Source organism: Columba livia, chromosome 14 (genome assembly GCF_036013475.1).
Source record: "Columba livia isolate bColLiv1 breed racing homer chromosome 14, bColLiv1.pat.W.v2, whole genome shotgun sequence".
In the NCBI taxonomy this organism is placed as follows: Eukaryota; Metazoa; Chordata; class Aves; order Columbiformes; family Columbidae; genus Columba; species Columba livia.
This window is the reverse complement of record NC_088615.1, coordinates 3,953,657-3,981,576: the sequence shown is the minus strand read 5'-3', so window position 1 is coordinate 3,981,576 and position 27,920 is coordinate 3,953,657. Positions and strand designations below refer to the sequence as shown.

Here is a 27,920-nt window from a genome sequence, read left to right as displayed (position 1 = left end):
CCTAGTAAGCCTCTTCACAGAAGCGCACTTACACTAAGGCTCTCAGCAATGGCCTTCCTCAAGAGCTCCTCCTCCTCTTCTTCCTGACAGTTCACTTGTCTGGCTTCTTGCTCACTCATTTTCAGGGCCAGTGCAAACTGTTCCTCTTCAGTCATGTCTGCAGCACAAGAAAAAGAAAAACATCAACTCACAGCTGCAAGTGTATGTAAACACCCAATATATACATCCAATAGGGAGCACAAGTGTGGTGAGGAGCAGTTGAGGGAACTGGGGCTGTTCAGCCTGGAGAACAGGAGCTGAGGGGAGACCTGATCACTGTCTGCAACTGCCTGAAAGGAGCTTGGAGCATGGAGGGGTTTGGTCTCTTCTCCTGAGTAGCAAGTGATAGGACAAGAGGAAATGGCCTCAAGTTGCACCAGGGGAGGTTTAGATCAGATATTAGGAAAAAATTCTTCCCGGAAAGGGCTGTGAGACATTGAACAGGCTGCCCAGGGCAGTGCTGGAGTCACCATCCCTGGAGGGGTTTAAAAGGCGTTTAGATGAGGTTCTTGGGGACATTGGTTAGTGCTGGAGTGAGGTTATGGTTGGACTCGAAGATCCTGAGGGTCTCTTTCAGCTGAAATGGTTCTATGTGGGGAGAGATGTCCAAGGGTCTCACCTCCCCAGGAGGAATTCAGAGCAAAACATCCAAACCCCGGCTTTCCTGAAAAGGCGTCACCAAAACCAGAGTAGGCAACGCTGAATTTAAAATGTCACCCAAGCCAGGAACTTCAGTTTGGGTTTCTACAGCAATCTAAACCCCGACTCCCTGGGTATACAACAACAACGGGACGTCTTTGTTGCCCTCATTATTTTATAAAGCATGTTCATTTTTATATCGGGCAGGCTCAGCAGCAAAGCAGCACAAAGAACACATCTTTAATACACAGTTTTACTAGCCAAATAGCACATCTTGCCTTCTGACACGCAGGTACCGGCAATGCCACAGGACACCTACCCAGGAGCAAAAGAGCTCCGTGTTTTTCACCCTGATTCGCAGGTGGAAAGCTCTGTGGAGGATAATGTTACTTGCTGGGTGGTATTACGGAGGATCTTTCACATGCACACATCCCCCTTCTGCTCACATCACCACCCCGCTGCATCACCAACTCAGTCATGCATGGGAAACAGGTTTCCTACAGTTGTAACTGCTATTTCAGCAGAAAATTTCTTCCTGAAATATTCCTCACTCGGAGCAAACTAAAAGCCAAAGCTGGCGCTTTAGAAACAAAGCACTTTGTTATTTTAGAAAACATTTATTTACTTAGACCCAACCCAACACTTTCACTATTCTTCAAATATACAGCGCCTGCAGAATGGAGGGCGGCTTGGAAAACAACTCAACAGCACTCTCAGGAGCTGGAAAAAACCATCATCTCACTCGAAACAAATTGACAGATTTCCTTCAAAACCCGCCGCCCCCTCCAGGCAGAATCCTGCACGCGCCATCTCATGCATGAACCAAAAGGTTCACTCTCTGATGGGCCAGAAGAGCTTTAAGAGACGCGATTTGAACAAGAAGGCCGCCCAAGCACGAAACATGCCTGCGCTGCAGCCGGCTTCCAGACAGACGATTCCCTCCATACAGACGCATTCAGAAGTCACGGTCTCCCATTTTCTAACCTGTTCTCATCCTACTGGCTGCCACCAAAACACAGCAGTGCAGCATCCCCCAAAGGGGCCTGGGACGGCTTCAGTCTTAGCACGGGCTGTGCATCATGGCAGGAATGCAAGAGGAGCATCCGCACCGCAGAGCACCCGCACCGCAGAGCATCCGCACCAGGAGCGCCCGCACCAGGAGCGCCCGCACCGCGGAGCGCCCGCACCGCGGAGCGCCCGCACCCGGAGCGCCCGCACCCGGAGCGCCCGCACCGCGGAGCATCCACACCAGGAGCGCCCGCACCGCGGAGCACCCGCACCAGGAGCGCCCGCACCGCGGAGCACCCGCACCAGGAGCGCCCGCACCGCGGAGCATCCACACCAGGAGCGCCCGCACCGCGGTGCATCCACACCAGGAGCACCCGCACCGCGGAGCACCCGCACCGCGGAGCACCCGCACCAGGAGCACCCGCACCAGGAGCACCCGCACCGCGGAGCGCCCGCACCGCGGAGCGCCCGCACCAGGAGCGCCCGCACCAGGAGCGCCCGCACCAGGAGCGCCCGCACCGCGGAGCATCCACACCAGGAGCGCCCGCACCGTGGAGCACCCGCACCGCGGAGCATCCGCACCAGGAGCACCCGCACCGCGGAGCACCCGCACCGCGGAGCACCCGCACTGCGGCAGCCCAATTGTGCCCTTCCCCAGCTCACGGCAGGATTTCCCCCCACCAGCAGGATCTGAAGCACTTTTGTTCCGTTCTGATCACCAGACGAGGATTCCTTTACTCGGCAGACTGCAGCGCTCTCGGGCTCACGGGGATCTTTTGTCCTTGCACAAAGTCACGCTGTGATGTTACAGCCGGGAGGGACCAGGCAGAAAAAAACAAACCAAAAAGGCATCCTTTAATGGAGATCACACAACAGCCCAGCTCCCGTCCCAAAGAGCAGTAATACACAGCATTTCCACAACACCAAACACCTCCCAAGCATTCAGCATTGATCTGTTTCCCTGCCCAAACCATCACAGGAATCAGGCCAGATCCTGCAAACTCTGACATGTGCAGGAAAACCAGCGCACGCGATCAGGGCCCCACAACACCAGACTTTCCACGTGCTCGAGCTAAAACGAGGGTGTGAGTGTTCACCAGTTCAGGCTATCAACAGCCACGAAGCTTAATAAAAAGCAACATTTTTTGGCAAGTTACTACTGCACATTTTGTTTTCTTCTCCCTCCCTGGCACAGCAATTTCCCCTCTGGGAACAGGGAACGTGCCAGACAAATGCTGCCTCTGGCAAAGAAACCGGCGACAAACAAAATGCACTTAGTGCCCGTTCCAGTTGAGTAGGTGCTCCAGAGACGAGGAAATCTCGAGTTTAAATCCACCTGGCATTACGGTGGGGAGAGCAAAGAGCAGCTCTGCTCACGCCTTCCCGGAGACCTGACCTGCTTTAAGCTGAGCGGTATTTCATGCTCCACATCTGATCATTTCTCAGCACCGGGTGTTTTCCTGAACTCGCTGTTGATTGCACCGGTCATAATTAAGTCAGGGCCTTAGCCCCTGACTGGTATGTGCAAACACATCTCGGGGTGCTCCGGGCAGCCCAGCTGAGCTGCGCTCAGTCCAGCAGGAACGACCCCGCTCCGTCCGGACAGACAGACACCAGGTGAGCTGCGCTCAGTCCAGCAGGAACGACCCCGCTCCGTCCGGACAGACGGACACCAGGTGAGCTGCGCTCAGTCCAGCAGGAACGACCCCGCTCCGTCCGGACAGACGGACACCAGGTGAGCTGCGCTCAGTCCAGCAGGAACGACCCCGCTCCATCCAGACAGACGGACACCAGGTGAGCTGCGCTCAGTCCAGCGGGAACGACCCCTCTCCGTCCGGACAGACGGACACCAGGTGAGCTGCGCTCAGTCCAGCAGGAACGACCCCGCTCCATCCAGACAGACGGACACGGCGACGCTCAGCTGGGAATTCTGCACCTCCCACTCCAAAATGCCCCCTCCAGCATCCACCCCAACCCAGTGCGGAGCTCCCCGGGAACGGGGCATCCCAGACACCCCCAGATGGGAACCAGGGGTCAGGGAGAAAATGTTTTTAAGACATCAGCCCTAAACAAATTAAACCGTTTCAGAGCCTTTTAAAATGCTAATACAGCAATTTGCTAAGCGATTTATGTCCGGTTTTGACATTTGCAAAGTGAATTAGATGCAAAACCCCACTAGTTGTAGTTCTAACACTTACTAATAAGAGATTTACTCAAAAATAATGGAAATGCGGGATCTCAGTATTTCCACATATCCAAAGTGCAATTACAGTAAAAACATTCAAATGTGCTTTAAAGCGCTGAGTTCCCCTGAAAGAAGAGTGAGAGACTTCTTTAGGTTTTGTATTTCCATTTATCCTGTCAGGATGAAACGTCACAGATATATTTTAGTTATGGCTTTAGGTTAAAATGAATAAAACCATAACAAAGCAAAAATGGGAGGATACGCTTTATAACCAGAGTCTGCAAATATCTGAAATTTTCCAGTTTTGAGGAGAAAGAACTTGCTTTACCCAGAAGCACCGAATCTTTATAAAAGACCAATTTGCCTTGCAATTCAAAGAATTTATTTAAAGACGCTGAGAAAAAAATAATTACTACTTCAAATCTTAATTTGCCCAAAAGCAAACACCAAAAATCTAATTATAGCTTCCCATAAATGAGAGAACAAACCCAGCATCACACGGGCTTAAACAAGCGACCGTTCTCCGACCGAGCGGTGCTGGGCACCCCCAGCCTGCGCCTCGAGGACACAGATGTGCGCACAAAAAATAAATGCAGCTTTTGCCCCAGGAAGAGAAAAACTATTATGAAGAATTTCAATATGTAGAAACACAGCAAAGCTCTGTTATACAGGAGCTATGGAGCCGGCCCTGTCTCCTGCGGATTTTCTGGAGCACAGTGAACACCCGTCATGTAGCACCAGCTCCAGAAACCCAGCGCATGGTGCAACGAGGACATCCGACTTCAGCAAGTCCCTGTTCTTAGCGCCATATGGTTGGGCACATTTTAACAGCATCTCTGAGTGGGGGTTCAGCTTTTATTTGGTGTTCTGTTTCTTTTGGGAGAAAAAGAAGAAGAATACAAGCTCTTTCCCCATCTCTGACTTTGCTATCTTACTTGTTCGACACAGGACACGCACAGTGGGTTTCAGCTCCCACAACGAGCCAGGCTGTTTCATGCTATGCCCTTAGGCCTCTATTAAAAACAATTTAATTCACACGAGCCCTCTGAGGACTGACAAGCCCAACCGCTGCTGCTGGCGGAGCACTTTTGTGCTCCATTTTGTTCAGTTATTGCTTTGGGTTTTGCAGAAGACAACGTCTCTCTCATTCTAAAACATTCTGAACTTCACGTGCTGGACAGACAGCTGTCCTGCAGAGCTGCCCAGTCGCTGGGACACATGGACAAGCCTGGCCATGCTCAGCGGTCCCTTCTGCTCGTCCATCCCCAGCGTTCAGAAGTGCTGTTTGCAGAACACAAGCAGGAACATCCCAGCCTGTTCCCTTTAGCATCTCTTTATAGACCTGCTGTCCACGTATACATTTAATTTCTTATTAAAGCTGCTGCTCCTGACCCCTCCACAACCTCCCGTGATAAAAACTTCTAGGAGTGAAGCATTACTTTCCTTTGCCTGTTTTAAACTTATCTCCTGCCATCTCCACCCTGGCTGTAGGCGCTGGTAAACAAGAGCTCAGCGTTCAGCTGAGGCGCTGCCTGCCTGACATGGCCCTTGACCCCACCTTCCTCTCCTAAGGGAGCAGCCCCAGGCTTCCCCACCGCTCCTCAGAAAGCAGCTGCTCCATCCCCTCCACGGCTTGGGTTGCCCTTCTCCAGATATCCCCTAACTCCACGTCCTTGAGACGCACACGGCGCTGTTGCTGCGGGTGCACCAAGGCTTTATATAACAGCAAAATGACGTTAACATAATTTCTTGTTCTTAACACCCTTCCTTATGATGCCCAACATTCCTGGCTCCGGCGGCTGCCCCCGCGCTACGAGCCGATGATTTCAGGGAACTGTCAGCTGCGACTCAGATCTTTCCTGAGCTGCGACTGCCGGGTCAGAGCGTCACGACGTTTCAGGGAAAGACAGCAGCAGAGGGGCTGGAGCAGAAAAGCAGTTTGTGACTGACAGCGCTTTCAGATCAGCTTCAACCGACTTTGAAACCCGCTGAGGTACCGACACCCTCGCACACTTATTTTGGAAGTGCGCTAGTCTGCGCACACGGTGCCTGGGAAGCAAACAAGTGATGGCCTGCCTGTTCAGAAAGGCAGATTTTACCCCTGAGAAGGGTTTTTTCCAAGAGCCACATCACAGCCCTTCTGCAAGGGAAAATAATCTCTCACACAGACAGCAGAAGCTGCTCGCCACCAGTCTCCTTCCCAGCCCCACACCCGGGACCTACGTGCAATTTTCCTTTTAGCAGTGAACTTGGTTCTATCCAGCTGCTGTTTTGTTCTCTTCTTTTGCAATCCACTCTCTTCCTTTGACTCCTGCTGTAATGGAAGAAAAACATAGTGAGTGCATACAATATGTAAGAAATACCACCAGCCCCCTTCCCCCACTATGCAGACACAAACACTGGTTCAAAACCCAGCTTCTATTTGTGTGAAATTTGAATTTCAAACATAATTCAAACACATTCTGTAACTATTAAAAGCTGTGTGATAAGCATAACGAGCAAAAAGAGTTACAGACTGACATAAACAGAGAAGTAGGAGAGACAATAGACTTCATGCCAGTCACCACCATGCTCTGCACCTGCTGCCCATGATTTTGCAGAGAATTTGCTTGGCCTTGCTGAAGCATCGGTATTTGTAAGCATTCAAACCAGAAAAACAAACCCTTTTCATAGCTGAAGGTTGCACATCTGTAAACCAGGACTGTTTCCTGCCACGCTGCTTCTTGCACCCAGACAATTTCAGGTGACCAAAACCAGAATCCTGCCCCTTTTTGGGGGCCCACGCTAATGCACCCCAAGGGCGGGAGAGCCAGCTGCATTTACTGCTGGTGCTATTCTCTCATATTGTCACAAGTGTTTTATTTTTGATGCTTGAATACTTCAGAAATTTGTCATCTCCGAGGCCTCCCGGAATAACACCCGCACAAACAACCTAAGTGCTCGCTGCTTTAAGCACACCGCCTGCAACAAGAATGGTCTCAGGCTTAATTGGCACACATTTATGCAAGCTGCTGTCCTAACGGCTTAAGCGAGGGCGCACACATTACCGAAGGCTGGCACTGGACCCCTTCCAATTTGTCTTTCTAAGTCAGGTGGGATTAGAATCAAGCTCGGTGTTTCAGGCCGAGCCCCACGCCTGGCCGGGACGGGGCTCCCCACGGCTCCGCCGCAGCCGCTGTTGGTTTTGCTGTCCCCGATCCTCGTGGCAACCACCCCACAGCACCCCCTGTGCCAGGAAAGGCTTCGAGGTGGGGTATGTGGCTTGGGCTACTTCAATGCAAACAGATACACCGCTTATTTTCAAGAGTAATCAATTCCTGCTGTCTCTTGCCCGTGTTTCTGAGCCCGTGTTATCCCTTGGACTGTAGCTCTATGCTGAGTTTTGTTCGAGGCACCTCCAGCTTCAGTGTTATCTGTAGATTTTATTAATGTCTATACACCACTTGCTCCCTCTTACAGATCATTAATGAGGATGTTAAAACACACACAGACCTAATATTGATCCTCTTGGCCTCAGCTTTACATCTCCCCCAAATGAGCCTCTCCTCTGTTCATCACCAGCTTTTGCTGACAGTCTTTTAGCAGGATTTCAATCCAGGAATGTTACTATCTAGACCCAATTGAATTATTTATCCAACTAAGATTTTGCAAGATGTACGATTAAGTGGTTTCCTGAAACCCTAATACATTGACGCTTTTACATGCCCTAATACCTGCACCATTCCTCACTTCCAGCGATTTAAGAACCAGCTCACAAGGCAGCAATCACGCTTGGCAAGTCCACGCACACACTCATGCTACCACCTGAGGGTTTTTCCTTTGACTGACTCCTTCCCTTCCCCACCCAGCCTGGTTTTGGTACCTCGTTTCTAAGATCTGCCGCTGTGTCTCCAAAAGGCTCCTTCACAGCCAGACCCTCTCTTGCTAGGAGACAGATGACAGGCTCTCGCTCAGCAGGTGAAATCCCCTCTCTTCACAGGCCCTGGCATGTCGCTCTTTTCCTCAGTTTTCCGTAAGCCACAGGTTCTGATGCTCTGAACCGCCCTGCCTTGGTCCATGGGACACCGTGGGCAGCTCACGCCTAAGGGAGTGGGGACCGGTCTGTGGGGTCACACCAGGATCACACGCCAGAGGAGGTTACGCAACAGCTCTCCCCAAAGCCCTGTCTAAATTCTAAACCTACTCCAGTTTAAGACAGGGGCAATTTAATCCTAGCAGGCTCTGTAAATCCCCGGCTCTTCTCTCTAGGCATCAATCTTCCCCTCATCACTCTCGCACTTGCCGGAAGGTCAGCCCTGACACGCTCATCTGCAGCTCTGTTCCAGGGCACGGCTGTGATTTATGAGCACACCAAACTTTCCACGGCTGCCAGGGCCTGCACGGTGCAGAGACACACTGGGGACACGCACCACGGGACAGGACGGGGCTCAAACGCCCCCGGGGTTCAGCCGGGATCGGTGGGCCCGGTTCCACCGCGCAGCCCAGTACAGGCCTCGGCTCCTCGCGCTGGGTCCTGAAAAATCTCGACATTTACAACACTGGCAGGAGCAAAATTATTGCAGGACACGTGTTGTACGAACCTCATACATTTGAGAAAGATGTTTAAATTGCTCGGCAGCGTTCTACTGAACAGCCACGGTACAGCGAACCGCTGAAGCAAATCCAATTAATCCTGATGGGCCAAAATATACACACACATCTCAATTCCAAGAATTCTTAAATCTTCTTTATTTTTAAACCCAGAAAATAAAACATACCTTTTAATTAGGATTTATGGCTGTTTGTACCTCTGCTGGGAGAAAGCCCCGCAGGCCCCAGAGCGTTCTGCATAAATGCAGGCGAGGATGGTGGAAACAGAAGGGCCGAGCAAATTCAGAGAAGACAACAGGGCTTGCTCTTTCTGACCCAACCTTTTAATGCTCATCTGTCTACAAGGATAATAGGAACTCAGGGGGCCACTCAACCAACTGCCTTTCTAATAAGATCACTAGTCCAAAAATAATCTTAATCAATTAAAATATTCCCATACTGCAGCCAATACTCTTAGTTACAAGGTCATCTCCAACACACAACTTCCAAGGGAAAACAATTATTATAGCGGAGGCGAGGTGGGAACTGCGCACCTCTGCTCAGCGCCAGCCTGGAGAGCGTCTCTCCTCCTTTGCCGTCAATTTAAAGCATAATGGCCAGAAGGAATCCAAATTCGCTTCCTGTGTGTCAGGCTCTGCAGTTTAATTTATGATGCTCTCTTATGAGCAATTTCACTGTCAGCATTGTACACAGATCAAGAAAAAAGACAGGTTTCCGAAGTTCCCTACATGTTTAGTGGAAGGCAGCCACTATTCTTCCCTGGGTTTTTAACCTGTTTGGTTTCACCAGACAGCAGGAAATCAAATTCTCGTTTTAAAAATGCTTTTGCACGTACCTAAGAGAACCTGACTCTGCCAGCAAAAACAGATACAGCTCCACTCGCTTCTAAAAGCCTGTAAATGGAAGGCAGTGGCCAGCCTCCCACAGCCCCGCTGCCTCGAACCCACAGCATAAACCACAGAAATCAGCTTCTGCTGGCTCAGGGAAGGAAAGGCTGCAGAAGGATGTCTCCACAGCTAACAGTGCAGGCTGCAAAGTCTAAAGGTCTGGGTAATTTTACTGCTCAATAGCAGTTGGGACCATCTAACAATAGGGCACAGCCAAACACCACACGTCCTGCATGGGAAATAGGCAGATGAAAACCAGACTAATTTATTTTTAAAAGCTAATTAGAAGTTGGAAGTGCCACGTTTGGCTCCAGCCAAGGCTGCTGCTGAAATTAATATCACACTCTACTTTATTAGTCTTCGACTTCAGTTCAGAATCTGTTTCAGCTCTGCTCTGTCTTTCAGCTCATTAGAACAAACCTGCTGGAAGCGGAGACTTGAACAAGGAGACACGATGGGGCTCGTGCCAGACGTGTAGTTCCCAGCTCACGGGAAGGAGGCCCCTGGAGAGAAAAGGGCTTTTACCGGGCTGCGAGGAGCCTGGATTTGCACCAACCTGATTTCCGAGGAGCGAAGGCAGCAGAGCCGCCTGGGGAGCAGCCTCACACGCGTTCTCCTCGGGGACTGGAGGCACCGGGTCCCTCGGCACCGCAGCAGAGCCCGTGGGGACAGCGGGTGCCGCAGGAACGCTCCCGGGCGGCTCTGCTTTGCTTGGACGGTCAGCGGTGCGGGGTGGGCGCTGCCACCCTGGCTGTGACGCTTCCAGTGCCACCATCTCCACGGTAAGATGTCGCTCAGGCCACGCCTGGTCCCAAAACAAAGCGCCCGCTGCCATGGTTGATGGAGAACAGGAAAGGGTAGTGGGCGGGTATTCCAGCCGAGGCCCGAACACGCCTCCCTCCTTCTACCAAAACCAGCATCTGACCTGGAACATCAACAGGCGCTGCCATTTACTGCGAGTGGCTCCAAGCACAGGAACACTCAAGCAAAGGGATGTTCCACACTGAAGGGAAGACAGGTCCTGGATGCCACACAGGAACAGATGGCACTGTCACCCTGGAGCCTTGTCCCGGTCCCCAAGGGCTGCCAGAGCTGATGAGTCCGGCAGAAAGAGTCTGTGAGACTTTAGCCAAACTCTATGAGCGGAGGCAGGTACCCTGGGACCACCCAAAGGATCCACCCAGGAAAAACTGAGCCTTCCAAAAGGTCTCAGAGCGGATCAGCAGTGTTTCGGGATCAACTGCAGGTCAGTCAGATGGCTCAGGATAATTGCTGGGCTGTGCTCCGTGTCCGTGCCGGGCCAGCACTCCTGCTGGGTGACTGTCAACCCTCAGACACGGCTTCAGAAAACCTCAGGGGGGTCAGAGAGTCTTTATCAACAGCCTAATTCAAACAGGAGGCTTATGAGACAGACCAGAAGCTGCTGTGCTTGGAGAGAGCTTTTATGGGCACTACTTGAAATATTGTGTATATGTGGATGATCACCCGCTCCTGGTGAGGGCAACCAGTTCCCTGCAGAATTTCAACAGTGGGGGGAGAGAGGAACCATTCTGCTTGTTTGTCCTGTCTGTGTTTCAGAGACACAGTCTGCACAAAGCAGGACATCTCCTCTTGCTTCCACAGAGCCAGAGACGTTGTTCTTATTCTGTCTGACCCTTCCCAAAAAAAGAGAAGTGTTTCCTGAATCCAGGATTATATATAGCAGAGATCAGGGAGCCTCACGTCCTTCTGATGCAGCTCTGCAGATGCCACAGCACAGAAAGCAAAGAAAAGAAAATTTGGCAAAATAACATGGATGAGCTTGATAATCCAGCACGACTGAAAAATTCCTGGGAGAGGCAGCCTGCCAAAGATCATCAAAAGTGAGAAGCTGGAGGCTTTCCAGGTGCAGCTGCTACAAGATCTGCTGGTCTGGAAGCAGAACTGGGGACTTGTTCTATAGATACCTGCCAAGAGACTGCCAAGGAAGAAAGCCATCGAATCAATGATGCCCAAATTGTCCTTGTAGCTTTTGATTCATAAGGAACCATGTCCTAACAGATGCAAGATTAATTGAGAATGTATTGTTCTCTAAAATTGCTATTGATCTGAGCTTCCCACACCTCTTCTTGAACACATAACGAGGTCTTACTAGAGCAAGAACAACAGTTACAAGGTTTGAAATTGAAATTCAACTTGATGTACACTGAAGAGCTGAGACAGTTACACAAACGAGACAGTTATTTTTTTTTGAGATCCCAAGCAAATCACATTTTTGGGTTTGATTTTGCAGAAAACAACACGACAAGAGACTGTGGCGCTGGATCTGGAAGCTGATGACTCACAGAAAGAGACTGAACTGAATAAATCCACTCACTCAACTGACTGAACTGTTGTCACTTAAACAGAACCTAATTGGCTCTTTAACGGCCTCTCTGAGCATATCCTTTTCTGTAATATGACCGATTATGCCATCAGAATTTATTGTTTATAGACAAACTTGCAGAACAGTCAGGGAGCCTAACCTTTTTATAGATGTGTTTTAGGAGACGTTTGTTTCCTCTTTTTCAGATACGTGCACATTGAGATGAATAATTGCAGACAATAACAGGTCCTGATCTTTTATGTACTGCAGCAGCTCTTACAGCCGCTGATTTCTTTTTTCCTTATAGGTTTCACAATAAAGGCCAGTGATGCAGCAGACATCTGAAGTTAACTTAGCATATTGCAGATCTAAGGGTTTAACCCCGCTGAACTATTACTGCCATATGTTCCATTCCTTTCAGGGAATTTCCCAATGGGAAAGAACTCAGACAATGTGAAGAAAAAACATCCAATATCATTTGCCCTACAGCTTCCTACTGTTTATTTCTAGTGCTTTTCCCCTCCTCACATGATAATCACCTTATTGTAGAGAAGCATGCTGCAGATGTGGGAGCGAAAGGGACTTGATTTAAGATCTACAGCTTGAGAGTGAACTGAAATGCTTTTGAAAATGGTGGAATTACAAAAAGCAGCTTAGGATCCCCAATCACCAGCCAGACAGAGCAAAGCCTCAACAGTCATACATCAAAAATTGATCCTAATAATTTCCTCTCGTGTACCTCGCCAAGCTGAGGACAGATTCTCCGGGCTCTGGGTTTCCCCCAGGGACTCATCCCAAAGCCAGCGTAACACACACAGGCATTTCAACCTCTTAGGATAAAGCTGATGTTTGTAAGACGATGCAAGGGATCACTGATCTGAGCCTTCATGTCTTAGCCAGGCAAACGCACATCGCGGTTCACCTTTACACCCTATGGAAGTGGGTGAAAAACTCAGGTTTCTGTAATTCAGGATCAGTTTACCAGACACCAGCTGCGTCTGAGCTACTCGCAAGCCTGTGTTCTGAATCATTTCCTTATCTATTTGCGCATAATACAGAATCATGTTTCTATGGTTTAGCTGGAAATCAATCAAACAAAAATTATGAAAAAAAAGATTTGTAAAGGGATTGAGGAAAGGTTACTTTTAAATTACGTTTCAAATTCAGTTCTGAGAGGATTTGGTTATCAAATCCCAGACTCATAACTCACCCTCACGAAGCACACCATTCATTTCCTAATCAAATAGGATTTGATTCACCTCATTTATAAGAAAGGGAACAGCACGATACCCTCTGCGCACAGCCCGGGATGCTCAGGCACCATCCTGCAACAGCACAGCCCAGCCCGGGCCTGACCACTGACCTCTCCATCGCTGTCAGATATGACGATAAACGCATCCACAAAGCTGCGCTTCTTCTTGCCATTGGCCGCGTTCCTCTTCTCTTCCTCCTCATCCTGATCCCGAGAGTCCAGGCCCTCTGAGGGCTTCTTCTTCCTCGGCATCCTTCACGCTGAAACAGAGGGAAAGATTAAAAGCCATTTGTTTCCTTCTGATTTAGATTTCCCCTAACAGCCATCCTTTTTTTTTTTTCTTTCTATTTTTAGGCAAAACACCGCAGGCATTAGAACCTTATTACAAAGCATGGTGAACTTAGCGTTACTGGGAGCCACATGTACTAGTCACCACTCATCTAGTTAAGAATACTTTATTATAGCTGATCACTAAAAAGGGATTTCAGGGGAACAGCAACACAGACCAAAGCCGCTCTGAATGCCCTTGCCCCAAAGCAATGAGGCTTTCCTCCGGCTTCTCGGGGAAAAGCGCCTCAGCAAACCACTCCAAAGCACCACAGGGGGTCTCCCACCCTCCAACACACCCCCCAACTTCCCCTCCTCAGCCCCACACACCATCCCTGTCCTGGTGCAGAGCAAAGCAGGCTGAGCCCTGCGCGCCGGAACAAGAAGCCGCTGCGGCATGGCCATGTGTCAGCTTTCGGATTCAACAAAACAAGGGGAAAGGCACATTCCTCAAAGGACACTGGTTTGCTCCCAGCACAGCAGCCCCACGTAAGGCTGCACCGGCACTGTGAAAAGGGAAAACGCAGGCGGCAGCAGCAGAGGGGCTGGAAACAAAACAATAGGTTTATCTGGCAGCCGGGATTTCTCAATGAGCATCAGGCTCCGGAAGCCCTCAGCGCAGCCGTGCCCAAACCACTCGTGTTAAAGTAGGCACTTGATGAGCAGGGAGGAACCTGCTGAGCGTTGTTAGTGCAAACCTGAGTGCTCGATGAACGGCCCGATCGAGGGCAGGTGCCCACACAATGCGAGATGGTGCTTCAGCATCTCGTCTCCTTGCCAGCCCCCAGACTGCTGGATAGGGACGAGCAGCCGGCGCTGGCTGCTTGCATCAAAAAGGGCTCAGACGAGAGGATCAGGAAGAGATTTCGGTGAACGAGAGCTGCAGGATGGCACACAGAGTTCAACCACCCTTTCCTGCCATGTTCACTGTCCTGCAAATAACTCGACAATGCCACTCGGTGCTTCCTGCACTGTGGTCTAAAAGCCTCACAAAGCAGGCTGAGCACCGTCAGCTCTACGGTACAATTAAACACATGCAGAGCAGTTAAGCAACAAACCCCTCATTAAACACCAGAGAGGGGCAGAGCTGGAAACGCAAGTTAAGTTGGCTGGTTCCCAGACCACTGTCCTTCCACAGGACCATTCTGCCTTCGAGACCACTGAAATAGCTCAAATGTGCTGCTTAGATCTAAAATAGGAGTAAGAGAAGACACAAAAAAGACCCTGCATGACCCAATACAAAGCCAAACCCTCCTCTGAAACACCACGAAATTGCAAACAGCCGCTATGTGTAGAAATGCTAAGGAGCAAGAAGTTCAAAACCCCCATCAGCGCTAGAACAGCAGCGCGCTGCTCCATCTACAGTCCGAGGCAGCAGGTGAGGCTGAGAGAGGAACCGCGTGCCCCGTATCCACAGCCTTCAGGAGCTTCTCTGCCTCCCTTCCTCTGCAAACACATGCACACACATGCCTGGAGACAAAAGATTATTATCCTGGTGAGTCACGACGTGCACGGAAGGTTTGCAGAGCCCTCTGAAGACAGAACATTGCACAAATGGCATGCACGGCTCCAGCAGCAATCGCAACCGCCGCCGCAGTCCGCAAATGTCTGTCTGTTTAGGAAGGGGCAATAAAAACAAGCGCTGCTTTTCTAAAAGCGGCAGCTCTTGCAAAACAAAGCTGTTGCGCTCCAGCTGTGCTGAACTCAGCTCCTGTTGGAATATCCTCGCTATACGTTCTCCATTTTTTATCTTTTGCTCCAAATGGCCTCTTTACCCTCCATCCAGAGAGATGAGCCAGGCAGCTCACCCCCAGCTGCCAAGAGGTGCCCCCACGAAGGGGTGGGAACACCCCCTTATCGGAAGAAAAACACACAGACAGGAATTTTAGCAACGGGGAGCAGCACTGGAGAGACCTCCAGGACACCAACCTGCACAAGGTCACCCTGGTTTTGGAGAGACAGCCTGTAGGTTTTACCACCAAAACAAATGCAAACAGCAACAAGCGACTGCCACGCTGTACTTGCTGGGTTTTTAACTCACGCTGGTATCACCAGCTCGCCTCTGACTCTGCGACACATCTTCTGCTTGATGCACTGTGCTAAATAAGAGATCACTGAGAAATATCAGCTGGAGTTATGATGAGTCACCTACCTCCAACATTTAAAGGGAAGGAAAAAAAAGAAGATGTAAGAGATGTAACCACACAACTCCCACAACGCTCCTGAAAATGAAGGGACTTGTGGCAGAGAGAGTCTCTGTAAATGTAACTAAGGGAACAAGACAAGTGAGAGATCACTCGTAGCTGTGCTAGTCTGAGGCTGTGAGTAGGAGAGAGCGGTAATGGCTTTTATTAGACAAGCTGGTGCAGCTGAAGGAAGAAAACAAGCCCCAGAGCAACCCCCCCTTCCCCTGCACGCAGGAACTTAAGCACAGAAGCTGCACTTTGCTTTTAGTGCTCCTGAAAAGGACACTTGCTGGTACCTGAGGTGACGATACCTGCGTTCAGGCTCAGCGAAAATGGCTAAAGACTGAATTATCTATAACTACCTCCACAGTTTGGCTCACACACCCATTTTCCAGTTATCCAGGGTTTTTTTTCCAACTCTGAATTTAAGAGAATTCCTTTGTAAACGCTCTGACAGCAAAGGTGACCTCCCGACAAGGGACTCGCACACGCCACGCTCCTCCAGTAACATTTTTAGGGATATCCTTGAAGATCCCCAACTTGTGATTATTTGTCATTTTCCCTCTCATCTATCATTTTGATGAATCAGAAAGCAATTACCGACAGAATAATTCTAAATCTTGACACTGCAGCTACAGACCTGCCAAGCTGTGACAGCTTGAAAAATGCTTGAAAACGAAGCCAAAAAAATGAATGACTCTCATCCCCGGATGAGTTTCTGAGCGGTTTGAGACACAGGCTGTCACTTTGTAAACAACTCCCCCCCGCCTCGGGAAGAAGAGGCGCGATGCAGCTCGGCGCTCAGGAGGCTCAGCCCCACACGAAACACCACCCGCAGACCCTCGCCGGACCCGGCACGCGGGGCACAGCTGCTGCTCCGCGACCCACAGGACGCGAGGGCTCACGGTGCCGCGGGAGGAGAGGAATTGTTCACGGGATCCATCCGTTTATAGAGCTGGATCTTCACAAGGCCACAGAGGCCAAGCTCGCCCAAGTTCATCTGCAAACCCCATGAACTGCTCCGCTTCCCTCTGCCCCGGCACGTCCCGCACGCAGCGGCTCTCCCCGCGCCACCCCCTCCCCAGCACCTGCCTGAGGGTCTCCCGTCCCCCTCCCAACCCGCTGCCCTTGGGTACGGGGGCTGTGCAGGGAGACAAGGATGGGGTCAGGGCTACCCAAAAACTGTCACCCTGGGGAGGATGCTCGGGGGGAGTCCCTGGTGGGATCGGGGTGGGCACAAGAGGAAGGAGACCAGCCTGGGGTAAATCAAGGGGCGCGTCTGGGGTCAGCCCAGGAGGAGGAGATGGAGCCAGCGCTGCTGGGGGAACCTCGAGCGGCAGAAGCCCCCCAGGGCGCAGCTGGGGAGATGGGGCCAGGGCAAAGCTCAGGCTTGGGGGCGGTTTTGGGGTCCCCTCCACAGACAGCCCTGGGAGAGGAGCAGCAGGGTGGGCCCAGGGAAGAGGCACAGCCCCGGGGAGCCGGTACCAGGGTCCCCTCCAGGGCAAGGGACTGGGGTACAGAACCGAGGGGAGCGATCCGGGTGTCCCTTCCACCCGGGGGGCAGCGCTGGGGCCGCTCCCCGGGTCGCCCGGGGCGGAGGCCCGTGGGCATCCCTGGGGAGTCAGCCCCGGGGAACGGGCCCGGGGGTGGGTCCCGGGATCCCCCCGCGGGAAGAGGTGGCCCCGGGCCGGAAGGGTTCGGCGCCCGGCCCCGGGAGCCCCACGGCGGATGGGCCCCGGGCGAGCCCCAGGGCCGCGGCCCGGCGCTGTGCGGCAGGCCCCGCGCGGCACAGGTACTCACCGGGCCCGGGCCTCCCGCGGGCCGGCGCCGCGCCCCGCCCCGCCGGGCCGCCCCGTTGCGCGGCGACAGGCGGCGGCGCCGCAGCCTCCCCGCCGCGCCGGTCCCGGTCGGCGGGTCTCGCACCCGCAATCAAGTTGGCGGCGGAGGCCTCATTGCCCTCACCCAAGATGGCGGCGGCGGCTTCGCGGCGCGTCACGTGGCCGGCGTGGTGGTGAAGCGGGCGGCGCCATGTTGCGGGCGGGCGGCGGGCCCGGCCCCGGGAGGTCTGCGGGCCCCGACGTCTTGTGCTGAGATGCGGCGGGAGGTGCTGGCGCTGTCGCCATTTTCTCAGAGCGGTGCCGGACGCTGCGGGGAGGGCAGCGGGCGCCAGTTTCCCAGGAGGACGCGATAGCGGGGGGCTAGTGCCTTCAGCTGCAGCCTCCCTGCCTCAGAAGTTACCGCTGCGCTTAGCGCTGTCACCGCAGCAACCGCTGTGCCGTTTGAACGCCCACAAAACCCAGGCTCCGCGAGGCAGGCAGCGACCACGCTCAACCAGGCCCTGAGGAGCGGCCGACCCCCGCCGCTCTGCCCACAACCAACATGGCCGCCGCCGCCGCCTCCCACGTGAGGGCGCGCGGCGCTCTCGCGGGAGGCCGCCCCGCCGTTGCTAGGACGCAGGGGGGCGCGCGGGCGGCTCTCGCGAGAGCGGCGGGGGCGGGGCGGGGCTGGCGGCCATGGCGGACGGGGCCGGTAGCAACGGGGACGCCGCGGGGCTGCCGGTGGGCAAGGAGGCGGGTGAGGAGCCGGGGGCGGCGGGGCGAGGAGGCGGGTGAGGAGCCGGGGGCTGCGGGGGCGGGGTGGGGAGATGCGGCGCGGCCCCGCTGACCCCCGGTTGTCCCCCCCCCGCAGTGGCCCGTCTGATCCGGGAGAACGGGCACATCTTCACCGAGGCGCAGTGCAAGGTGTGCAGCGCGCTGCTCATCTCCGAGTCCCAGCGGCTGGCGCACTACCAGGTAGGGAGCGGGAGCCGCCGCCGCCGGGCGCCCGGAGCGGCAGGGGCTGAGCGGGGCCGGGCGGGTCTCTCTCTGCTTTCCCCAGAGCAAGAAACACGCCAACAAGGTGCGGCGGTACCTGTCCATCCACGGCGGAGACGAGCTCGCCCACGGCAAGCGGATGAGGCTGGACGCCAAGCAGGTGAGAGCGAAAGAGCCCTTGGGGCCAAAATCCCGCACAGCGGGTCCTGCTGGGCTGGAGGTCGTTGTATGGCCTGGGTGCCGTGGTGAATAAACGAAGAAATCGCTGTCGGAAGGGGCGTTGTGGGAGCTGGAGAGCGCGATGGCGGGTGTGCTGCCAGGCCTTGTCGCGGCCAGCGCAGTTCCTGCTGCCCTCGCCATTTAAATGGCCTCTGTGAGTATGTCTTCTCCATTTAAACAAGCGCAAGGTGCCTTTTGTTGATAGTCGTGCTTGAAAGGACAGGGGGAGGTGAACAGGAACGACAGCTTGTCTGGAATATCATTGAATAACTGTTGCTGTCACAGAAAGCGGTTGGGTTGACCATCTACTGTAGGGTTGTCAAACTCATTTTCACCAGGGGCCACATCAGCCTCGCGGTTGCCTTCAAAGGGCCGAATGTAATGTTAGGACTGTATAAATGTAGGAGTAGTTACAGTCCTAACATTACATTCGGCCCTTTGATGGCAACCGCGAGGCTGATGTAGCCCCCCATGAAAATTAGTTTGACACCTCTGGTCTACCAGAATTCTCGTTCAAGGACAATCCTTTTTAACTTATCTAGGTTTCCTTGGCGGGTAGCAAGAGCCTGCTGGTCAGTGAAGGCACCACGTTCCACTTGGCCATCTGTCTGCCCAGTGACTCATTTGGGAAACAGATTCTACTTTTCTGATTACTTCAGCTTTAATCCCCAACTCTCCAGCATTTGTGGCGGGGGGAGGAGATAGAGGCAGTTGCCTTTGCACAGGGCTTGGAAATGACGGCTGCCGCCTGCTCCACCGGCGTCGTGTTGCAGATGACCCGGCTGATATCGATGTTCGTGCTGCTCAGTTCACACCTTGCAGAGGAAGAGGCTGCCTGTTCCAATTCTGGCAGCCACTCGTTTAACCTTGTCCTTAACCCACACAGCCCAGGGCTGCCCCTCCGCCTGGAGCCCTTCACTAACAGATTAAAAAGAGTAATCTGGTGCAAGAACACGCTCCAGCGAAGGACAGGATGACGCTGCATCGTCCTGCCCAGTCACGTTTCTTCAACATAACACCCAAATGTCTCCGATTTCCTTGTTTTCTCAGACCCCCAAGCCTTAGTGTTTCTTCTTATCTCAAGAAGGTTGGACGAGGTGACTTGCAGAGGTCCCTCCCAGCCTCGGCCACTCTGCGATTCTGTGTGCACAGGACAGCAAGCAGGAAGGCAGCAGTGGGGAAGACAGGAGCAAGTGTTGTCCCATCTGCAACATGACCTTTTCCTCTCCGGCCGTGGCAACGTCCCACTACTTGGGCAAGACTCACGCCAAGAACATGAAGCAGCAGTCCCCCAAAGTAGAAGGTATGACCACAGCACCTCCGTGTTCTACCAAGGGGTGGTACAAGCCAAACAAAAAGTTTAGATGTGTCATTGGACCACAAGTTTAAGCTCTTGTGAGGATGTGTGCAGTCTTTTCAGTGAAAGAGGGGAAGCCAGCAGCGCATCTCGAGATGTGGCCGCTCCCAGCAGCCTGCTTGGTGGGCTGGCGTTGACAAAAAGTTGTGTGTGTTTTTGTTTTGCTTTGTTTGGGAAAAACGCAGCTTGCAGCAGCATTGTACCCATTGCTGTGTGCTGGGACCAGGAGGGCGCTACTCTTCAGGCAGTGTGATGTTAAGCTGTAGAAATGCCTGTGACAGGATACGATGCTCGCTAAAAGCTTGCAGGGGCTGAAGTGACTGGTGAAACTCTGATGTGGCGAATTCATCAGGGCTACACAACTACAAAGATATAACCTCTGAGGTTCAGGAGCTTGCAAGCTGCAGATAGATGGGGTCTGGGACAGTACAGCTGGGAAGCATCAAGATGTGCTTGTCCCGACCTTATGCTTTTCCTGTGGCACCTGCTGTCGGCTGCTCTCATGGTGGGACACAGTCCAGGACAGACCTCGGATCTGAGCCGCTGCAGCTGCCTCTGTGTCTGTCCCTTTGCAAGCAGGTGGAGAGACATACTGTCTGTCCAGGGCGGGTGGGGGCAGCCGAGAGCCTGGGGTGCTGTAGCTGGTCAGGAGAGAGGGAACACGCAGCCTTTGAGTGCACTTGAGCGTGGCAGCTTGTGCCGGCTTCTTCCAGGCAGAAACTGCCCATCCCACGGGGTCTTCACAGCTTTGCCAGGTTGTGTCTGCACAGCAAAGGCACCTCTGGGGTCAGGGTGGCCCATGGGTTGTTTTTGTTCTTTGAAGCCCTTGCTTTTGGGTACAAGAAGAGCCTCCAGGAAGGGGTGGATGTCTGCATGAGCGCTCCGGTGCGGAGCTTCTGTTTGGGTGTGCGAGGAGCTCTCTGGTGCTCAGAAGGTTCCTTGCTGTCCTCTTTGGTACCCGTAGCGAGATGGTGCAGGTTTCTCCATCAGACAGGAGCTGCTTCTCTGTGTGGATCCACTCCATTGGACCTTGTCCCGTTCATGCTATTTCTCAGGCACAACTTGTCGTGACTTCAGTTCGGGGTCAAGTGCTTACAGAAACCCACGCAGCAAAGGGGGGCTCACCTTCCACCTGCCTCTCACCTTCCACCTGCCTCCCTCTTGCTTCTCCCGGGTGATGGCAATAGCAGTGGAAGCTCCTTCCTGTCCCACGTTTCTTGAATACAGCCATGGGGAATTTTTAACTCCTCTAAGGAGAAACAAGCAAATCTGGGTGTTTTTTTAACCGTGAAAGTTTTTATGGCCTACTCTGACTTGTCTTACCGCACGCCTTACAATTCTGCAGCGTAAAGGGAAGAGGTAGGAGCAGTTTGGATTTATCTAGACATCTCACATTCTGTCTAGGGTTTGGGTTTTAGATGTAGTAGATTGGGGTTTTTTTCAATGTGGATTTTGGGGAAATGACTGGTTTTTACCTCTGAGTCCTGTGACTGACCAGGAGTTTGGAATCACCTTACAGAAGCGGTGCCTCCACAGAAACATCCTGCTACCCTCCCCACCTCTACCGTGTCTTCTAACGAAGAGAACAAGGACATTACTGACCCGGACAAGTTCTGTAGCCTCTGCCATGCCACTTTCAATAACCCCCTTATGGCAAAACAGCATTATGTAGGCAAGAAGCACAGAAAGCAGGAGACGAAACACAAGCTGATGGCACACTATGGCCGAACCCCCGATGCACCAGCATCGTCCTTCATGGGTGAGTTCTCAACAGGCAGGCTAATAAATAAATAGCTGAAGAGCAGGGTGGGAGAGCGATGGTATGTGTGTGGCAGGTCTTGGGATGAGAGTCCGTGCGGAGGGAGCGGGGGAGAACTGCTCGTGATGGGGATCTTGATTACACACTATAACAATGATTTGGTTGATTTTGTAACCCCTGGCAGCACGAGAGGTTTCAGACCGCCGCTAATGGTGACAAGCTTTGGGTTGTGTTTTGCCGTGTTGTCTAACCGGGGACGTGTCCTTTTTACTCTCTGTGCTGGTAATCCAGGGATTTTGGCCAGTACTGTTTCTAGCTAGGTGGATTGCATCCAAAATGGAAAGATAAAAGTGGTGTTTGATGCTTAAAAAAATGCATTTGGAGAGGACTAGCCAAAGATGGAAGAAATAGGTTTAACTGCACCTGCTGCTTCAAAGCACATGAAAGCCGGAGAGATTTCTCCCCAAATGCCTCTCTGCCTCTGTGTGGGCACTGCCATCTGATGAACTAATGCATCTCCCTGGAGCAAACACAAATGTGGGGAAAAAAAAGAGAAAAAAGCTATTAAGGAGAAACTTTAGGCAGACAGTTAAAACTCATTTGGTTTATGATCTGCTGCTCGTGAGCGCTTCTACGATATGAAAGCCCTTGAAGTCTGGTGACAGCATTAGGAGCTCACAGTAAACTCCCCTGTTGCTCCCAACAGCCTTCTGTTGGACCGGCAAGCCTAGTGCCTGCTGGATGCTTGAGGCAAATAATAAGCAGACAAATCATCTTAAAATCTTCTTCAAGGGCTTCTTTCTCTGTCATAAAAGCCCACACAAGCAGAAGATTAATCATTCTAATTCTTTGCAGGCCACCTTTAGATACCGGTAGCACTTGTGAGAAATGAGACTCAATTTTCCAAGTGATATTCTCTCCCACGTTGCGTGGTCATGTGGGAGACGAGAAGGTGCTTGGTATCCAGCGTTACCCATCTGCTCTTTACCTAATTAGTGGGGCCTGATGAATGGTTCCACTTAGCGTGACTCAGGCGCTGGCAGTGGCAGGAGCCACTGGGTGGCAGCGCCCTTGCCTGTGACCGGAACATCTCCATGAAGCCCGGCAGACCCGCGATGCCTATGGCCACATCTCCACGGCACCTGAGCCGCTCAGGTGCGGTTTCGGAGCCTGGGCTGTAATCGAGCTGCTCAGATGTGGTGGGCAGCAGTCAGGGGTGTTTTCTCTCTCTGCCCACCTCTGCCTGCTGACAGCCAGGCTCGGCCCTAGATTTCTCTGCGGGCATGTGTCTGTCAGCGGGTGAAGGTGTGTTCTTTGCAGCACATCGAGGTGTTTGTCTGCTTGAAGGTCGTCTATGAACTGCCGGTTTGGGGTGCAGGAGTGCAGTTTGGGCAACTTTGTGCTCACACCTATTGGGTGGGTTTGCAACAGAGAGATCTTGAGCTCGGGCACGCAGAGAGGCAGACCCGAGGGCTCTAACTGCTCTTCCAGCCTTTCCCACCTGGGTCCAGCTCTGCTTTGCGACTTGAATGACCCACTAGAGTCTGAGATCTCTCTGAGTGGGGCGCAAAATCTCTGCTACAAGGTGTGCAGTGATTGCGCTGCTCTGCACCCCTGGGGGAGCCTCCTCTTTCACCTTAAGGGAATGTTTGTGCCACCCCCAGGCAGAGCCCTTCCCCGGGGAGCCAGGATGCAGGAGCGCTTCATGTCTTGAGGGCACCGGCCAGGATTTTCCCCCGTTAGACACTCCTGTGCTGAGCTGAGCTGAGCTGAGCTGAGCTGAGCTGAGCTGTGCTGAGCTGAGCTGAGCTGTGCTGAGCTGAGCTGTGCTGCCCTGCTTGCCTGTTCTGTATCTGTGGCCTCCTGAGCTTGCATTCCAGCTGGAGTTGTCACGTTACACAAAACCATTGATCTGTCCAGCACAACTGTTGTTGGGAACTTTTTTTTCTGCAGTTAGCTGATGTGCTGACTGTAACCAAACTGCATGAGGATAAAGCTTAATGTTCTCAGTTGGCACCTCAGCAGGGCTTAGCAGAATGCTGCATTGTGGAACTGGACGTTGTGTGTAATCTCCTCTGGCTTTTTTTTTAAATTGAAACAGTTTAAGCTTACAAATTAAGTATCTCCCTCGTTTTCTGTCATGAGATGTACAGATCTGGTGAAGTGGGAATTTGGGAGAGAAATGGATCCCTAATGCTGAGACACTTACTGTGCCTGATATTGTGAACTGTTTATCAGAAACGTGTCTTCGTTTTTATAGATAAACAAACCCGCGTTCTGACCAGGAAAGCTTCTCTGGCTTGGCGGTTCCGGCAGTGACTGGCCATACAGTGCGAGTCTGTGACCTCCCCACCTGGTCAGGCTGTTGACTTGCTGTTTGTCTTTGTTCAGCAGTTGTTTAACACCTCCAGCGATTGATTATCTCACTTGTTTCTACCTCAGGCACCAAGCGTTGGCTGTGTGTGCTAATGCTGGTGTCTGTTTCAGCCGGGAAGGGATACCCCTGCAGCACGTGTAACATCGTGCTCAACTCCATAGAGCAGTACCAAGCTCACATCAGCGGCTTCAAACACAAGAATCAGTAAGTAATCCTCTTGTCTAAGTATCTTCAGCCTCGCTGATCAAATCAATGGCTTAACTATAACTGAAAATGCAGTTTGGAATGCGGTTTGCAGCTGACTTGCACAAACCTTGCTGTTCTGCCTGTAAAGCCGTGCTGTTTGTCCTGCAGCCAGGTCACCTCGTCAGCTCCCTCTGCAGACCCCTCTGGCTGCTGCGGGGCTGCGCGGGCCCTGCGCCTGCTTTTGCTTCTTGGCTCGTTGTGGACCTTTGCAGTGAGGGCATCCAACCTGACACCCTTTAAACACCATTTCTCTAACAACTGAGGTTTTAATTTAATTAAAGACTGGCTCAGGGGAGATCTGCTTGCCATTCTAATCTCGCTTGGGGTTGCTTGTCTTAAAATTCGGCACGTAGTCAGCACACTTCAGAAACCTAGACTATAGTCCTGAACTTGCTTTTACAGCTGGTGAGTTAAATAACGGCATCCCCTGCGTATATTATTAATCTGAAAAATTTAGGCTACCAGATGATTAATACCACAAATACTTGTTCTGGACACTGTCAAAGTTCAGATCTCTCATTTCAAAGCCTTCACTAAAAGCAGCTCGCTAACGAGGCTGGGTTGGTTGGCAAGGTTCTTACAAGGAAGAGGCATTAGGAAACCCTACCTGAAGAGAGGACAGACTTCTAGCCAAATTTCCCAGAGAGAACAAGACAAGAACTGAGATCTCTTGTTGTCTGTCCGTGGAACAACAGCCCTATGGTCCTTTGGCTCTCTGGAGTACTTGCTGGAAAGACACGTGCTCCATCCCGCATCCTAGGAAAGTTTCAGCCATTGAGCAGCACCACCAGATCAGTGAATAGCGAGTGTCCTGATCTGGAACGATAACACTGAGGATGTTCCCAACACGTGCACATTGATGTTCCCTTTAAGGACATGGATGTTGTCCTGAGTTCTTGCAACCACACAAGTCCCTTTCAGCTGCTTCTGGATTCAACCACTGCATCGTGTCCTGGGCCAGCTTCTGCAGCCTGCAGAGAGCCAGGAGACTTGCTTTGTAATGAAAGCTCTTTAACAGTCCTTGAGCTCTGCAACAGCTAATTCTGCTAAAGGTGCCTGTTTACACACACGCATGGAGGGCTAGGATGCTCTTGGAAGCTTTTTTGGCAAGTTGTTGCCTTGGCTACAGGAGGCTGTTGCTCCACTGACAGCCCTGCCTGCTGAGCCGTGGTTGCAGCTGGCACATTGCAGAGCACTTCTGACTTTTTGTTTCTCTTCTCTTCCTCTTGCTCCCTTCAACATCCAGGATGCCAGGAGCAGTGCCGGTTGTTGGACCGTTCCCACCACAACAGTATGTCCGGGAAGAGTCAACTGCCCCAGGAGGCTACAGTTATTTCAGCCAAGACTTCTAGAGCAAGTTGCAGCACTGTTCTTGGCGTTGTTGGTGACCCAAGAACACACATCCTTTGCCAGCCCACAATGGTTTCATTATCCCTCTGGATAAGCAAAGCCCTACCCTCCTGTATGCACCCGTTGAGCAGAACGGGGACTGAATCTGTCAGAAAAAGGATCCAGCTGGAAGAGACTTGCTAGACAGCAAATACTTCACTCCCTTAGAGTAGTTTTCATTGTGTAATTGCTTCCTGTGAAGGTGGGTGCAGTGTGAGAGGAAGTGTGTATCTGGTATAAGGAGGGTTTGGCAACAGGCTGGTAGCAGCCACCTCCTCCCTCACCAGAGCCAAGAATGGATTCCTGCAGCCGGAGGGCCAGCACCCCGTGGTCAGAGGCGGCTTTTGCTGGAGGAGAGCTCCTAGAGCATAGTGAGTGGTGCTTGTGCAGCATGGACAGGACATGGTGCAGGCTGCCTGGCTTTGGACAAGCCTAAAATAGGAAATAACCAGCGTAGCATCTCTTTCTGCGCCTCCTCCGGTCAGGTTTGTGTGCAGAATTTCATAAGCCACCGGTTGCCGTCGGAATCTTTCATGGTACTGCAGCTGTCAGCTCTGGAGCTGGGTTGTTTGGGTCTGTCTGATAAGTAGGTACAAGTTCTGGTGTGCAAAGTGCTGCTGGTGGAAGCAGAGGGCTGTGAGAGGGGTCAGAGCCTCTGGCTCCCCTCAGCCCTCTGTTCTGAGGATTTCCACATGGAAGGAAGTGACTGTTTAGCCTGGTTTCCTATGGAAACAGGTGTACGCGATCATTCACCGTGTGTGTCTTTACCCCTTGTGACTTAAACCCATCTCAGCCAAACTTGGCGGCGGTGGAAATCTCCAAGATCTGAGTGCAATCAGCAGAGGAAGGTAGAGCAGGGTGAGTCCATCTCTAATTCTGTCGGGGTGTGCGTGGAAGTGTAGTGTTTTCCCTGCTGCCACCAAAATACTCTGGGAAAGGAGGGTTTTAAGGAAAAAGGGAATAAATCTAGATGCAGCAGAAAACTGTAATATGACTTGGTCAAATTGTTAGCTGACTGAAAAGCTACAAATCCTTTGGAAACCTGCCTTTGTTAGTCCTCCGTTAGACACTACTTGCCCAACCCGTTAGTCCTTCATCAGACACTGCTTGCCCAGCTCATCCCTTCTAAGTTCTTGCACATTTGTGCCATCCTGGAAAAGGCATGTTCTATATTTCAAAGCCAGAAATTAAGACTGATGGTCTCTTCCTGGTGCTAATGTACTAGGTCTGTCAGAAAAGGCCCCAGAAGGAAGGGCAGGCATCTGAGACTGCTGTGTGTTTTGGCCAAGTTCTTTAGATGTTTTGCCTTAAGCTAAGGCTGTGTTTGTTCCCTGCTAACCCACCGCAAGAGCCATGTGCGCTGGGCTGGCCTCGTGCTCAGCACCAGTGCTCCGAGTCAGCACCCCACGGCTTTGTCCCAGCGTCGGTGCCTCTGTGGAGCTCAGACTTTGCTAGTGCGTGGCAAACATCCTGCTGGTTTTCTTCTGTGGGACAGAAGGATGTGGATGTGGCCCCTCCAAGGGCTTCCATGGCCGGTGGGGCTCTGTGGGGCTGGCAGGAGCGTGGGTGATGGCTGCGGGCACGCCGCGCTGCCAGGGTGGGCTTAGCCAGGCTCGTGCCTCCTGTTGCTTGGCCACAGCAGCTGCTGGAGGGCGGTCTGGGGCCCTTGAGTCCCAGCGATGTGTGCCAGGGCAGCAGCTGATGCCTTTGTGGGGCTGAGAGCCGGGCTTGAGAGGCGCTTCCAAAATGTGGTGTGCGCGCTGGTCAGGTTAAGCAAGGAGAGAGAGAGCTCGCTGCTGATCTCGGTGCTTGGAGCGAGTGCCTTCCCTTCCCCACTCCCGGCCGTGGATGATCTTTGTTTTTCTTCACCCTGCACAGAATCTACCATCTTCTCTTAGGACAGGCTCCTGCTGGTCTGGGTTTGCCTTCCTAATGTTTTCCCGTCTTGCTTCACTGACAAGGTCTGACCTTAGTCTCCTGCTGCAGAGGGAGTCCTTTTAAACCCCGCAAGCTGATCAATGGGCAGAAAATTGCGATGAACGGAAGGAAGCATTGTGTGCCTGGTCGCCCTGGATGGCCTCCAACTCCAGTCTCCGCTGCTTGGCTCTCGTCCTGCTGTACCAGGGCAGGTGCCCGCTAGATGTGCTGTGCATTGACACCACGAGGGATCCATTTCCAGCACTGCCCAGTCTGGTGTGTCACTCCTGCCTGTGTACTGACCGTTTTGCCTTCCCCTGTACACAGTGTTTATGTATCTCCTGTTAACCTAAGGTGAAGCTCTCCAAATAGAGTGTTTATTACTA

The 27,920-nt window shown here is 52.4% G+C and overlaps 2 protein-coding genes across 17 annotated transcripts in view; one reads left to right on the top strand and one right to left on the bottom strand.

Annotated features, from left to right (window-relative positions):
- UIMC1 (ubiquitin interaction motif containing 1) overlaps positions 1-17,555 on the bottom strand; it is a 40,098-nt gene extending 22,543 nt beyond the window's left edge. For 3 of the 11 annotated variants that reach the window (XR_010466105.1, XR_010466103.1, XR_010466106.1), the window contains exons 1-4: positions 13,056-13,166; positions 9,905-10,273; positions 6,095-6,185; positions 33-157 (exon numbers count right to left, since the gene is read on the bottom strand). Coding sequence is in view for 7 of the 11 variants with exons in the window: in XM_065029597.1 (XP_064885669.1) it covers positions 33-157; positions 6,095-6,185; positions 9,905-10,183 (495 nt within the window). In the remaining 4 variants the exon portion in view is untranslated. Of the gene's footprint in view, positions 1-32; positions 158-6,094; positions 6,186-9,768; positions 9,852-9,904; positions 10,274-13,055; positions 13,205-17,257 lie in introns of those variants that run through there. The other 8 variants (XR_010466104.1, XM_065029595.1, XM_065029593.1 and 5 more) reach the window with 7 other exon arrangements.
- Positions 17,556-17,637: 82 nt separating this feature from the next.
- ZNF346 (zinc finger protein 346) lies at positions 17,638-27,920 on the top strand. Of its 6 annotated transcripts, none has more exons than XM_065029612.1 (7): positions 17,638-18,065; positions 18,146-18,249; positions 18,335-18,430; positions 19,642-19,792; positions 21,345-21,605; positions 24,093-24,186; positions 25,475-27,920. In XM_065029612.1, the coding sequence occupies exons 1-7, from the start codon at positions 17,837-17,839 to the stop codon at positions 25,578-25,580; spliced, it is 1,041 nt and encodes a 346-aa protein (XP_064885684.1). In that variant the 5' UTR covers positions 17,638-17,836; the 3' UTR covers positions 25,581-27,920. The 6 variants fall into 6 exon arrangements, with proteins under 6 accessions (XP_064885684.1, XP_064885686.1, XP_064885685.1 ...); XM_065029613.1 differs by having other exon boundaries at positions 17,822-18,065; positions 21,366-21,605; XM_065029616.1 differs by having other exon boundaries at positions 17,882-18,031.